This window comes from Dermacentor variabilis, chromosome 11 (assembly GCF_050947875.1).
Source record: "Dermacentor variabilis isolate Ectoservices chromosome 11, ASM5094787v1, whole genome shotgun sequence".
In the NCBI taxonomy this organism is placed as follows: domain Eukaryota; kingdom Metazoa; phylum Arthropoda; class Arachnida; order Ixodida; family Ixodidae; genus Dermacentor; species Dermacentor variabilis.
In genome coordinates, this window is record NC_134578.1 from 10886468 (window position 1) to 10899886 (window position 13419).

Here is a 13419-nt window from a genome sequence, read left to right on the forward strand (position 1 = left end):
TAGGGATGGTAATCCTTGTCATGGTTTTTGCAGCAGCTGTACAACACCTGCATCTGTCATGCTCACCCTGTTATACGGGCTTTGACTGCACATGTAGTTGAGCATTATAACTACTGTAGTTCCTCATTTTCCATTGAGTGCAGGTTTAGCTTCGTATGCTGCTTGTTCGAGTGCTGTAGGCTTGTGCTCTGAATGTTGTACTCTTTAAGTGGTTGCACGATACAATTTGCCTTGTGTATTTTTCATACTGAGAGGACTTTATATCTTCGCAATATTGATGGCATGGGAAAGAAGTACAGCCGTTCTTACTATAACATATATTTTGTTTTCAATGTGCAGGTGGTGAAGGGCAGGCGTCTGCTAATCAGGCAGTCTATAAGCCCAGTCATACGACCTCGCCAGTTGGTTGCCAAACGCGGCCAACCCTGTAGTGACCATGACAAACAAGACCAAACTGAAAGTGCAGAGGACAATGTTCTGCGTGCTTTATTAATATATGGCACCAACACAGTGCTGTATATTTCTTCACAGGTTACGTGCCAAAAATGCGGAGATATTACAGCTCACACGTGTTCTAGCATATAGCGCGCGGTTTGTACAAACGTAATAGCGTACTTGCCCGATGTATTCGCTTCTGCAGCCTGCACAGCACTCAGTGTGGCCATTGCGGACTTGCATGAGGTCTTGAAGTTTGATTCGATCGAGACAGCGAAAATTACAGGTTAGAAAAAACGCGACACACGCCTTCCGCCCAGCTGAAAAGCCCAAGTTTCGCTTATGCGCCGGGTCGCATCTCCCGGCGTGGCAGCCCAGACCTGCTACTTCGCGCGCTTGGGATAGATGGCGCGACGAGCGCTCATCAATATGGCGGCGCGCTTTGAATTCACGGTGTTCTGGTGTATTACTAGAGCTCAACCCAGCTCCTCAGGCGCGGCGGTATCGCCTTCAATACCACGTGACACCGTGACGTCACGACAGAGGAGAAACGGGGCTCCAACTCGCGCCGTCGCTCGCGGCGTCGCGGCGGTATATAAGCAGTTGCGCTTGTTTCTAGGTGGCTTTGGCTCAACTCTTGCAAGATGGGCTGGGTGGGCATCGAACCAGGGTCTCCGGAGTGTGAGACGGAGACGCTACCACTGAGCCACGAGTACGATGCTTCAAAGCGGTACAAAAGCGCCTCTAGTGAATGCGGTGTTGCCTTAGAAACGAGCTGTTTCTAAGGCTCAGGCGTGCGTCGCTTGCTCAGGCGCACATTTCGTTGCCGCGCCGAACGCTGCGATGCTCGACGCTCACCGCGTCCAATGCGGGGCGCGTAGTCGCTGCGCCGTAGCCCATTGTCTTACACCCCTTGGCGGGTCGACGGGAACGCTGTCGCGTTCCACTCTTGAAGGCGAAGCTTAAGCGTCCTCCGATTTTTCAATCCTCCGACATGTTATCGGGCATGCGATGCAGCTGGCGAAGCGAGTGGAGGCGAGCGCAACGACGAGGAACGCAGTGTGACGTCATGTGCCTCCTCGGAGCATGGCCACGGCGAAATCGCAAGTTCGCGGCCAGTAAAGCTTTCGCTTTAAAAGCGTTCTTCGTCCGGCACCGCTCCGCTCCGCGTTCGAAGGCAGCATGGCAGCTGCGTCTCACGCGATTTCTTTCCTATTACGGGCTGGGAAAGAAATCTTTCTTGCGTACTAGCATCACTAAAGAAAGAGAGGAGATGCTCGTATAGTTTTACCGCAGCATGTATACTGCAGAGCTGCCATTGGTCAGCTTAGCTTTATATGAAAAATAATCTAATGGCTGGTGATCCGTTTGCACCCGGAATTGTCTTCCAAACATAGATGTGAAATTTCCTTACTGCCCATACAAGGGCAAGACATTAGAGTTGAGTAATTCTGTTCTGCATTACTTAGTCTCCTACTAGCATAAATTACCGGATCTCCTAATGTCTTCTCCAAGGAATCGGTGCGTAATACAAATTCCTTTCGCATGTCTCGCGATAAAAGCACTGGTGGATGTGTTAAGCTTTTCTATGCATTTCAAACGCTCTTTCGCGACCTTCGCCCGACTTCACTACATTATTGGCCCCTTGTCAACTCTATCAATGATCCAGCTATTTCAGCATACTGCGGCATAAATTCTCTATAAAACCATGTAAGCCATAGGCGGAAAGTTTTCATCTTTCCAGAAATATATATATATATATATATTTCTTGCAGTCGAAGAAACTTCATGTGACCGCGCAGACTTGTTCACTGAAGTGTCGGCCTAATATGAGAATATACAAGGACACAAATTTCACAGCCTATAGGTTCTCTTCCACCACCAAGAATCTGGCGTCTCTCGGTGGTGTAATCTTCCTTCGCTATCGTACTGCTTCGCCTTTCCGTCAAAACTGCAGCCTCTTCTGTCCTTTTTTGTGGGTGTTTGTGAGTCCGAGCACTGCCTCCTCTATGCTTTAGTGCCCGGCAATACGCTCTCCCAACGCGTCGTACTCATAGAAACTCTGTGGCCGTACTACTTCTCTCTACTGCTCTCGACGGCCGCGCGGGGGCGCCACGCAAACAGGGTAGCTAGAGTTACTGTATGTGCTACCACAGGTACCTACGGTAGCATATACAGTAACTCTAAGGGTAGCTGTTTGCACCACGCAAACAGGGGCTTACATTCGGGAATGCGGTCCTGTGCTTAAGGGCAGAAGTTCAGTAGAGACTAGCAGTAAATCAGAGAGCTGTTGGAGGATTAGCACTAGGTGCCCACGGGAGAACCACAAACGAAGCAGTACAGGGGGATATGGGCTGGGCATCGTTCGAAGCACAGGAAGCTCAGAGTAAAATCCTATATGATAAACGCCTGAAGAAAATGGACGATAACAGGTGGGCAGTTATGATATTTAAATACCTATACAGAAAGAGCGTTGACTCACAATCGCGGAAAAGAACTACAAAGCTAACCAGTAAGTATGCCAGACACGAGGACGAAGAAAGACAGAGCATTAAACAACTGGTTAAAAACTCGGAATGTAAAAATTGGATAAATTCAATGGAAAAGAAGCATAGTGTTGAACTATATCGATACTAGAAACAGCAGATGAGGAAGGAAGCGTCTTATGATAACTCAAGAGGCAGTGCCCTACTCTTTGAAGCTAGGTCAGGAGGCCTTAGAACGCGGAGCTATAAGAATAAATTTAACGAAGAAGACACATGTACTGTGTGTGGTAAATCTGTAGAAACAATGAACACCTCATACTAAAATGTGATGGTATCCATCCCGATGTCGATGCGGGCACAGTCCCGCTTCCTGAAGCTCTAGGGTTCGGAGATAACAATAGTCATGTAAATAAATGTGCGGTGGAAATTAACAAAAGGCGATTGGTGAATTGGTGGCTCAGAAGCAGAGAGGTGACATAAGGTTAAAAGTATAGAAAGACGTATTTAAAGAAAATGCGCGAACTTAAATAACTTACAACACAGTTAAACAAAAATGAATACTGATCGTGGTGGCAACTGCCATCACCCCGTTTCAAAGGGGACGCTCCTACCTTCCATCCATCTATTCAGCTCGCGCCGTTGACGCTATCCTCTCGCATTTTTTTTCTCATACATTGTCAGAGCAGGCACTGGTTCTGTTCGAGTGCGTCACTGTGCGCTTTTAAAGCGAAAGCTTTACTGGCCGCGAACTCGCGATTTCGCCGTGGCGGTGCTCCGAGGAGGCACATGACGTCACAACGCGCGCCTCGCCGCGGATATTTCTTTCTCTCTCGCTTATTTATATTTATATTATATTATTTATATATTTCTCTCTCGCGCCGCGACCACAGTGCGGTGGCAGTTTGGACGGAGACAATTCTGATAAGCAGGAGGAGGCCTGGAATCGACATCGGAACGAGATAAAGAGGAAACGAATCGCCCAGGAAACAGACGAACAGAGCGCTGAACGACTGGCTAAACGCCGCAACATAGCTAGACAACCAGACTAACCTGGACTTACAATCAAGATTAACCAAAGCAAACCGTGCTATGCCTTAGCTTTCGCTGCGTATATCCTGACATAGCTGAGCTAAGCCACTGCCAATTTTTTTTTCTGTATGAACGCATTTCATCTGAAATGGCATACTGTTGTGTGCCTCTGTGCAAGTCTGACGAGAAAAAGAAAACCGCCGGGATATCGTTTCACGAGGTGCCGTAGGACTTGGAGTTGAGGGGAAAATGGCTTGCTGCAGACCCGCGTGACGGATGGACCCCAAACGACTCATCGTGCTACACAAAGGTTTGTAGCCGGCACTTTAAGCACGAAGATTTTATCGAATGCAAGAGACGAAGGTTCAAGAAGGGTACTGTGCCGTCCGCGTTCGACAATTGCCCCCGTCATCTTCAGCCAAAAGCTCTACAGGAGATAAGTTAATTTATCAAGTGTAATCAAGTGAGCACGTGTTACCGTTGTGCTACAGACGGATGCTTCTCAAGCTGTCGCGTCCCAATCGATCTTGCTGCCATCTTTAATCTCTGACGAACGAATGGCTGAGGTGGAAGAAGACACTTCATGGAGGCGTCATTTTGCGCGCATGAGCCGGCGGGCCAGTGCGACGCCCGGTATTGCGGAGACAAGGCGAAGCGTGATCGAAGCGTCTAAGTGGATAGCAGGGCGCCACCAAGCTTGCTGATTGCGGAAAGGACAAAATGGAAGCGGAAAGAAAGAGACCTCAAGATAAAAATCCAGCAACTTCTACAGAGCGTTGACAGATATAACCTGGAGCTGAATTGCCTGAAAAAGGACAGCCTTACGGATGAAACTTGTTACATAAGAAAGGCAGCCTCAGAGAAACAATCTGCTGCGTTGTTTCTGCTCGACCAGATCGAGTTTCCAGAAGAAAAGACCAACTTGGTCAGAGGAGACAACTCGCCACTGTGTTGTTCTCAGGCACTTATCAACAAGGGCCTACGAGCATATGCGGGGCAAGGAACTTCTGAAACGGCATAGCAGAAACAGTCTATCTGCATATGTCGGTATTCAGAATGGAGAGACGGGCTTCGCAAAACTTGTTGAAGCACGGCTAAGAACAGAATGCCAGAATTTGCAGGCACCCCAGTCCAAGGTGTGCTCTCTCATCGTTGATGAGATGCGAGTGAAAGACAAACTCCAGTACCACAAGCGGCAAGATTGTTTTGTTGGCCACGTAGACCTTGGCTCGGCAGACCACAAGGATATTGTGTTATCAAACTCGCTCCTGTATTTCGTGTTGAGCGGATTGTCCATGTCCTACAAAATCCCGGTAGGCTACATTTTTACTAAAGGGCTCGCTGGCGCTCAACTGCATGAGCTGGTTGTCTTCATCATGAAGAAAGTGGAAACTTGTGGGTTTCGCATCACAAGGCTCGTTACGGACAACGACAAAGTAACTGTGCATGCGTTTAAGCTCCTGGGATATGGCTGTCTCACTTATCGGATTCAACGTACTTGTGACCCTGAATGACGCCTTTTCCTAACCTTTGATCCGTGCCATGTTCTGAAAAATGTGCGCTCCCAGTTCTTGGCCCATGACATCGGGCCAAAGGAGAAATATCATCTTCGCATCTCAAAGCTGTCTACGAGCTTCAAAAAGACTTGGCAGTAAGACCAGGGCGCTACCTCCGTAGCAAGCATGTCTACCCAAACAATATTGAAAAGATGAATGCCGGAAGGGCCATGCAGGTGCTGTCTCCTGCTGTGACTGCTGCCTTGGAGCACCTGAAAGAACAAGCGGGTCGCACTTGCAGCGTATCATTTGCTAGCGCAGGCCGTAGTGTTACATTCATGAAGTACATTTACCCTTGTTTTGTTTTTCATGATACAAGCAACACAACTTAGCATCGTTTTCAGAACTTTGCAGATGCCCGGCATTATGATGATGTTGATGATGACCGGCTCGAGAGGCTTGAAGCTACTATGCCGATGTACTTGGAGGATTTGAAAAAGATATGTAGCCATCCGAAGGAGTTTTTGACCAAGGAAACATATGAAGCATTTCTCACCACTACGCATTCAACTGTGGCATGCATCAAGTACCTAGCTGCTGAGTATTGGGAAGTTTTCATTCGTGCTTACGCGCAAATTTAACAGTGACCCCATAGAATCTCTCTTTGGGATATTGCGTATGTCTTCGGGTTTCAATGGTGCCTTGGATGTCCGTGCAGCCCTTTAAGAACTGGAGAAAGTGCTTCAAACAGGAATTGCTGCCTCAAATGCACTTTCCAGCGTTGCTCACAGCGAGACTGCAGGAATGTCCACTGCATTGCTTGGAAAGACACTGGCAGAACAAGTGCAGCCGCGGTGAAACATTGCAAAAACTGCAATGACTGTTCTAGAACGGCTGAACACTACGCTCCTGCCTCTGCATTTGCCCTCCCTTCAGATTTCCGCGACAGCCTGGGTACATTGGAGGCTACATTGCTCGTAGTATAACAGAGAAAATGAACTGCGAAAACTGTGTAGCTGTTTGCACAAAGCCAGTAATACATCATCCACTCCTGACATTCACTCGCAGCCAAGATCGAGGTGGATTACTTTATCCTTCGTACCAGCTCCTATTTGCCCTTGACACCCTGCGGACGTTTGCTGAACAGGCACTGAAGGAAAATCATGCCCTTGAGAAACCCCTCACTATAGTCTTGTAGGACGTGCAATTCCTGCTCTCTGGCTCCAACCTGTTTAAATGCAAGGACAGTGACGAGCCGCAGAGGCTGAAACTCATGGAACTGATTTCTGTGCGGTTCCCGCGACCTCTTCTATCGAACTATGCATCCTCCGTGACAGACAAGGACGATGCTTATAGGTACTTCGCCAAAAAGCCTCTTTCAAGGAAATGCCTCAAGCTTTGAGACAACAGCCAATATAATAAATGCTGCTGTGACTTCTCGTACGCACCATGTTACACATTACTGCGCGGGCAGCTCAGGCCCCGCACACTCTCAAGTTCAACATGGATGGATGGATGGATGGATGTTATGAGTGTCCCCTTTGGAACGGGGTGGTGGGTTGCGCCACCAAGCTCTTGCTATTATACTGCCTAATGTCCTACCTAGGCTAAACAATAAAAAAGAGAAAAAAAACACTATGAACTACCCCAAATTTTCAGATCCTCTATTGGGAACTTCGCTTTTGTACGTCTCCGCTTTTTGTCCTTTCCCTACTTTTCTTCCACCAATTCTCCAATCGCCTCTTATAGTAATCCCCATTGCGGACATGTTTACTTTTCCACTGCGCTCGCTGAACCCAAATGCTTCAAGGAGGCCAGTGGCGCCTAAATCGACCGCTGGGTAGACGTCTTCACATTCTAATAAAACATGCTCCATAGTCTCCCTAGCTTTACTGCAGCAAGCACATGCTTCTTCTTCCGTCTTATATCTCGCTTTATAGGTGCGTGTTCTAAGGCATCCCGACCTCGCTTCGAAAAGTAATGAGCTTCCCTTTCAGTTATCATAAATTGTTTCTTTCCTGATTTCGTTTTTTCCTCTTAAGTAGTTACTCATGGCAGGTTTCTTTTCCATTGCCGCCACCCATGAGATTATTTCAGCCTCTCTGACTTTCCGCTTGACCTTCTTTGTTGCTGTGTTGCCCACCCTACAGGCCGCATACTTGCTGGTAAGCTTCCTAGTTCTTTTGCTCCACTCTGAATCAATGTTTTTCCTGTACAGATACCTCAACACTCACCCAGCCTATTTACTTTCTTCCATATTCCTCAGCCGTTCTTCATACTCAATTTTACTGCGATCTTCCCTCACTTCAAAACTAGTCCAGCCCATATCATCCTGCACAGCGTCATTTGTAGTCTTCCTGTGAGCGCCCAATGCGGGGCGACCGACTGACCTTTGGTTCCCGTCGAGTTCCGATTGTACCCCTCATTTAAAGCAAACAACCTCATTGTTGTCTACGTTGTCGGTCTACGTTGTCGTAGGCTCCTGTAATGTCTAAAAAGGCCACATATAACGGTCTACTTTCTGCTTTTGATATTTCAATACACTGAGTAAGAACAAACAAGTTATCATCCAAACGCCTACCTATTCTGAAGCCATTCTGAAGCTCTCCCAAAATGCCATTATTCTCTGCCCATGCTTGAAGCTTTAATTTGATTACCTGCATTGCTACCCTGTATATTACCGATGTAATGGTCAACGGTCTATACGAGTGAATTCTATCTTTCTCCCCCTTACCTTTATAAATTAAATTAATTCCACTTTGTCGCCAACTGTCTGGTATTCGTCTATCTTTCAAAGTTTCTTCCACTGCTTTCACCACAGCTTCCTTACTTTTTGGTACTAGTTCATTAATCAGCCTAACGGGAACCTCGTCTAGCCCTGTGGCTGTGCGCTTAGGAATTTTCTCTTCGGCTTTCTTCCAGTTGAAAATCGTCGCACCAGGTCCTTTTCCACCTGGGTCTCTGTCATGCACCTTTTTTCTTCAGATACAACCTCGTCATTGCCTTGGAAAGATTCGACTGTTATTTTTCGTATGTCATTTATTGCCGCTTCTCCTTCCAGTCTGTTTTCATCTTCGTCTAGGATATGTTGTTGTATTGTACTTGACTTCCTGCCTAATAATTTTATGTGCTTCCAAAATATTCTAGGTGCGGCCTTCTTTTTCTCACGTATTTCTGACAAACAACGTTCACTTTTACCTTTTAATTTTGCTTGCACCAGTATTTGAACCATAGACTTTTTCTCTCGGTATATTTTCCATTTACTGGTTACTTCATCATGCGGCAACTGCGCCTTCTTTGCCTGCGTGTGCTCTCGAGATGCTTTCTGTCGTTCGACGATCGCTTCTCGTATCTGCTTGTTCCACCAGCTTTTCGGTTTCTTTTTTCCTTTCCAACGAACATATTGTTTCTCTTTCTGTATTTCTGTCGTTATTACACTTAGAAGCTCACCATATTCCCACTCTTTACTTGGTCATTTGCCAAGTTCTTCCTCGACTCTGGTGACTATACTTGCTATTTTTTCAGCGTTCAAATTTGGACTGGCCATTTTGCGCTCCTTGTTCTCTTTCCCAATTACATATCCCATTTTCAAAATGATGCGTTTATGGTCCCTCCCTGTGCTGCTATGCCCTTCCGCATCAATGACTATTTCTCTCAACTTACCATGAATTCCTTCTGTCATCAGACAGTAATCAATGGTCGTTTGCCGGTTTCCCACTTCCCACATGATCTACCCTTCACACTTAATTAGGCCCTGTGTTCACGATAACGAGGTTATGTTGCTCACAAAGGTATAGCATTGATCGACTTCCCGTTGTTGTCGGTATAGCCATCTAAATCCTATATGTGGGCATTCATGTCACCTAATAGGACAATTTCAGCACCATTCCCGAAACCCTTAATATCAGCGCTTATGCACACCACTAACTCTTTATTCTTCTCTGTACAATTTTTTTCCGGTCAACAAATACGTATCGCCCATCCAACTTTCTTTCCCACTCATTGTACCTGATAACCAAAGATGCTCTTGACATTGTGAATTTACTCTTTTCCATTTGGCTCCCTGATGGATGAGCATTCCCACTCCCCCTCCCGTTCTTTCCGACTTAGTTCTGTTGCACCCTTCCCAAACATATTTCTCAATAACTGGCGGCTCTTCTGAGTCTCTAAGGTGCGTTTCTGTATCCGCATACACCCATATTTGTTCTCTATGTAACTGCTCCTCAATCTCTGCCCACTTTTCCTTTCTTCTGCCGCCCTGCATTTTTATGTAGCCTATTGCATGGCGAGCTCTTTTTCTTGCTTTCCTCCTTTTTCTGTTATCGACGGCGATGTTCTTCTGATGTGCCCCTAGGGGACCTTCTTCGTTACTATCTACTCTGACCTCCTGAGCACCCGCGGGCCCCCTAAAAAAGCAACAGCGCGACCACCAAGTCGCCAGCCCACTTGTCGTGCCAGCCTGTAATTGAAGTGGATCCCGTCTCATTTAAAACCACAACTTCTCACTTCCCTGTTTACTTCGACAACCTCGAAGCCTTTCTCTCGGCTCATTTTCCATATTGCCTCATTAGCAGCCACTACGGCTCTTTGTACGTGACTGTCACGTACAGGCACCTCCGGCACCGTGCACACCAAGATCAGCAACTCGCGCAAGTCGTCCACCCGCTTCGCCAAGCGCTGGGCTAGTCTTGTCCCTTTCCTGTTTAGGACGTCATTTAGCCCACCTGTTACTATGACAAGGTTGCGCACTTGGGAATTTTCTGCGTGCTTTTCTTTTGCTCGCTCCATGACAGAACTCAGTGTCCGCCCTGGAAATGTCCAACAAATGGCCACGTGGGGCCACAAAATCGACCGCGCGCCGCTGCTAATAAAACAGCATAGTAGAAGCACTCAAGGGATGCCCGGGTTAGTTTGAATGTCTCCTGCTAGAGGCGTCGTAATAAGCACAATTTTTTCTTACAAACTTTCTCCTACAATTACCTAAGCATGTTTATTACATAAAATAGAAAACAAAATTATCATTGCTAATTATATATTGTACTTTTTATTAGTTTATTGTTTTTTGTGATTAAAAGCGCGAATAGCGTTCAGCATAATCGATCTTACACGTGACCTCTGGCGCGTGGTGAAAGCGTTCATACTTCATACCATAGAGTTTCTCTATGCTTCATACATTCATTCAGGAATAGCGCGCTGCCATAAACCCTGCAGCAGATCGTCAATGCATGGTTCAGTTTCAGATAACCAGCTGAGGACCTCTACTTTACAGAAGCTTTAAGTATAAGGAAGCATTTTATGCGCGAGTCCACCTTCGGAAATTATACACAGGAATATTTTTTTACGTTTGTGCTTACGAGAAAAATGCTGAAAAATGTCTACTCAAGAAGAAGGCAGCTGCATGCGATCTCTAGCGCGTTTTACAATCACATGCTCGGCATTAGCCAATGGTATGGCGCGACTTGGCTCGTCGTAAGTATCTGCGTTCGTCCATGTCGGAGCACATGGTGAGCGTGTGCACTGTGCCGTCAGTCATATGGGAAGCCGAACTTGTCAATCTTCGCACCGATCGCAGGCTTCCTAGGGCTCTCACGCAAATGAGAACCCATCTCTTTTCCATCGACGCGTTCAGCACATGATAGTCTTCCGTTGCTTAGAGCGATATGGCCCGCAAGAAAGGCGAAACGCTGAAGCCTGCGCCGGTTCAATCGGCTCAGCATGTGCTCGACCGGCTCAACGGTAAGCTTCGCGTTTATTTTCTTCCTTTTCACTTACCTGTGCTCTATTTGCACCCACACGAAGAGTTTATACATTACGCGTGGCTGCTAAGAATATATGTATAGTGAAGCTGGGAGGTGTCCTTGTTTTGAAGCGACGGTTGTTTTTGTCTTCGCCGCGGTACAAATTTACCTCTGTGAACGCATACCGACAGTCACCGTGGGCGGAATTGTGTCGCTTGTTTTCTGGTTAAAGCTTCTAGTTTTTTTTCTTTTTAATAAAGCCGAACAGGGACGGGATGAGATCGAATGTCGGCATTCGAGAGCAACTGCCGCAGTTCCGTCAGAAAGCAACGGAGCGATGAAACATTTAACTTGATGATTCGCTTTAGAGCACCCGCATACAAGGATGTAATGATTTAGTTTCAGATCGCACACAGCGACCTTAAACGGCATATTTGCGTTTCGTGTCAGCGGCGCGTCGTTGCATTGTATTAGATCACCGTGTCAGTGGTCTGTCAGTATACTAATATGAGCGGCATGCGTTCATGTATCTTGGCCGGCTCGTCACTCGCGAGAACGTCTAACCTTTCAGTGATGAACAGCGGGCTCTTTACCGGTCACCCATCATTGATGGCATTATCTTTCCTTGTCGCTATGCAGATTTTCTAGTAAAGAATCCCAGCAGCAGCCTTCTTGGAGAGCTCTATCAGACACTGGTCAGCTCTGATGGCGTGGAGCAAGTGGCTGCCATAAAAAAGGTTTTGTCTCATCTTTATGTACTACTAAAGCCATTGTGCTCACATACAAAAGCTGCTCTGCGTGTTCTAGGCGCAGCTTACCAAGCTTTCAACTTCCAGATTGAACAAGAGCTCCAGCAGTGCAAGGATGTGGTCCTGCAGGAACTAACCGTGGAAGTTCTATCCAATGTTGTTATCACGGCCAGCCATGGGCAACACGTCAAAAAGGCTGCGTTCAGGTTTGCATTGGTGTTCTGCTTTGCAGTTTGTATCATTGAGCGAGTTGATATGTTGGCAAGAAACTTTTAGTGCCGGAAGGGAACTGGGACAGTGAAAAGAAGGCACTCAAACACTTAATGTAATGGCCTATTAGCATTTGAAACATTCCGTTACTTGTCTCCGTGTTATGTGCATGTTAACATGTGCATGTTTGCACATGTTAAGTGCAGATTAGCAGTGCACATGGCATTGGTTGTTGTGGTAATTCTAAATGTTAATATCTGTGCTAAAGGTTTGTGTTAAAGTCTGCACTGTTCATAATGTTGCCCTGAGCAAAGTGGACAGTTCTGTACTCTCTTATGCTTTGATTATCACTGATCCCTTGCATCAGCATTGCAGACTTTTTCGAAATAACTCAGTAAATACATGTATTTATTCTATTACAACTGAAATCATGTGTACTTAGTTCATTGGAGTGCTCACTTGTAAAAAGGCAGTAGTAAATGCACAAGAAATGACCACATAAAGCAGTGCACACATAAAGCGTCATTACAGATGCAGTAATGCAATGATTTAACTGCAAAGTACTACCTGTGGTTGTAGTGAAGAAGGTGGCATTGCACAACCCAAAGATTAAGAATTTGCAAAGTGCTGCAAAGTTTCAAAGATATTGGCAAATCAAATGATCTTAGCGGGACCTGTAAGCAGTGTAAGGACATTTGCCATATGATGGGCTGTATTAAAAAGCAGAATAAACAGTGAGCACCTTTGGCGCTTGAAAAGTGCAAGATGAGAATGCTTAACAATGCTGTTGGTATTTTGTGCCTGTATTTGGTTTTTGAAAGAAACACAGATCCTGGGACCTTTTCTTGGAATGACATGGTCATTGTGAAAATATTTACAATATTAAGAAGAGTTTTATACCTCGTTATACACAAGTGTTCTAAGTGGCCTTGTTTAGTCACTGCCATTATTTACTGCCCCTATGACTGCAGGGCCTTTCAGGATAATGGCTTCTACAACTGTTGTAGAAGCTTCACCTGTTTGTGTTCATGTTGCTTGTTTCATTCAAAGGGGGGGATTTAAAAAATATCCACGCAAGAACTCTTGTACATTATTGTGCACATTTCTGTCAGTCTTCTTTTAATACTAAATGTTAACTTGGAAGTGATTACGTAAAATAATTCACCCTGAATAAAAAGTCATGTACATTTGAAACTGTAAGAAATTGGTTTATTCATATTCTTGCCACCAGGTTTTGTGAAACTGACACTACTTTGATATAGACTATTGTGTCATC

At 45.9% G+C, this 13419-nt stretch overlaps 1 protein-coding gene across 4 annotated transcripts in view; it reads left to right on the top strand.

Moving 5' to 3' along the window:
• The first annotated feature begins 10618 nt into the window (after window positions 1–10618).
• Window positions 10619–13419, top strand: part of THADA (Thyroid adenoma-associated protein homolog) — a 103894-nt gene continuing 101093 nt past the window's right edge. For 3 of the 4 annotated variants that reach the window (XM_075674548.1, XM_075674550.1, XM_075674549.1), the window contains exons 1-3: window positions 10619–11182; window positions 11824–11921; window positions 12021–12139. In XM_075674548.1, coding sequence (XP_075530663.1) covers window positions 11107–11182; window positions 11824–11921; window positions 12021–12139 — 293 coding nt within the window. In that variant the 5' untranslated portion in view covers window positions 10619–11106. The remainder of the gene's footprint in view (window positions 11183–11823; window positions 11922–12020; window positions 12140–13419) is intronic. The other variant, XM_075674547.1, reaches the window with a different exon arrangement.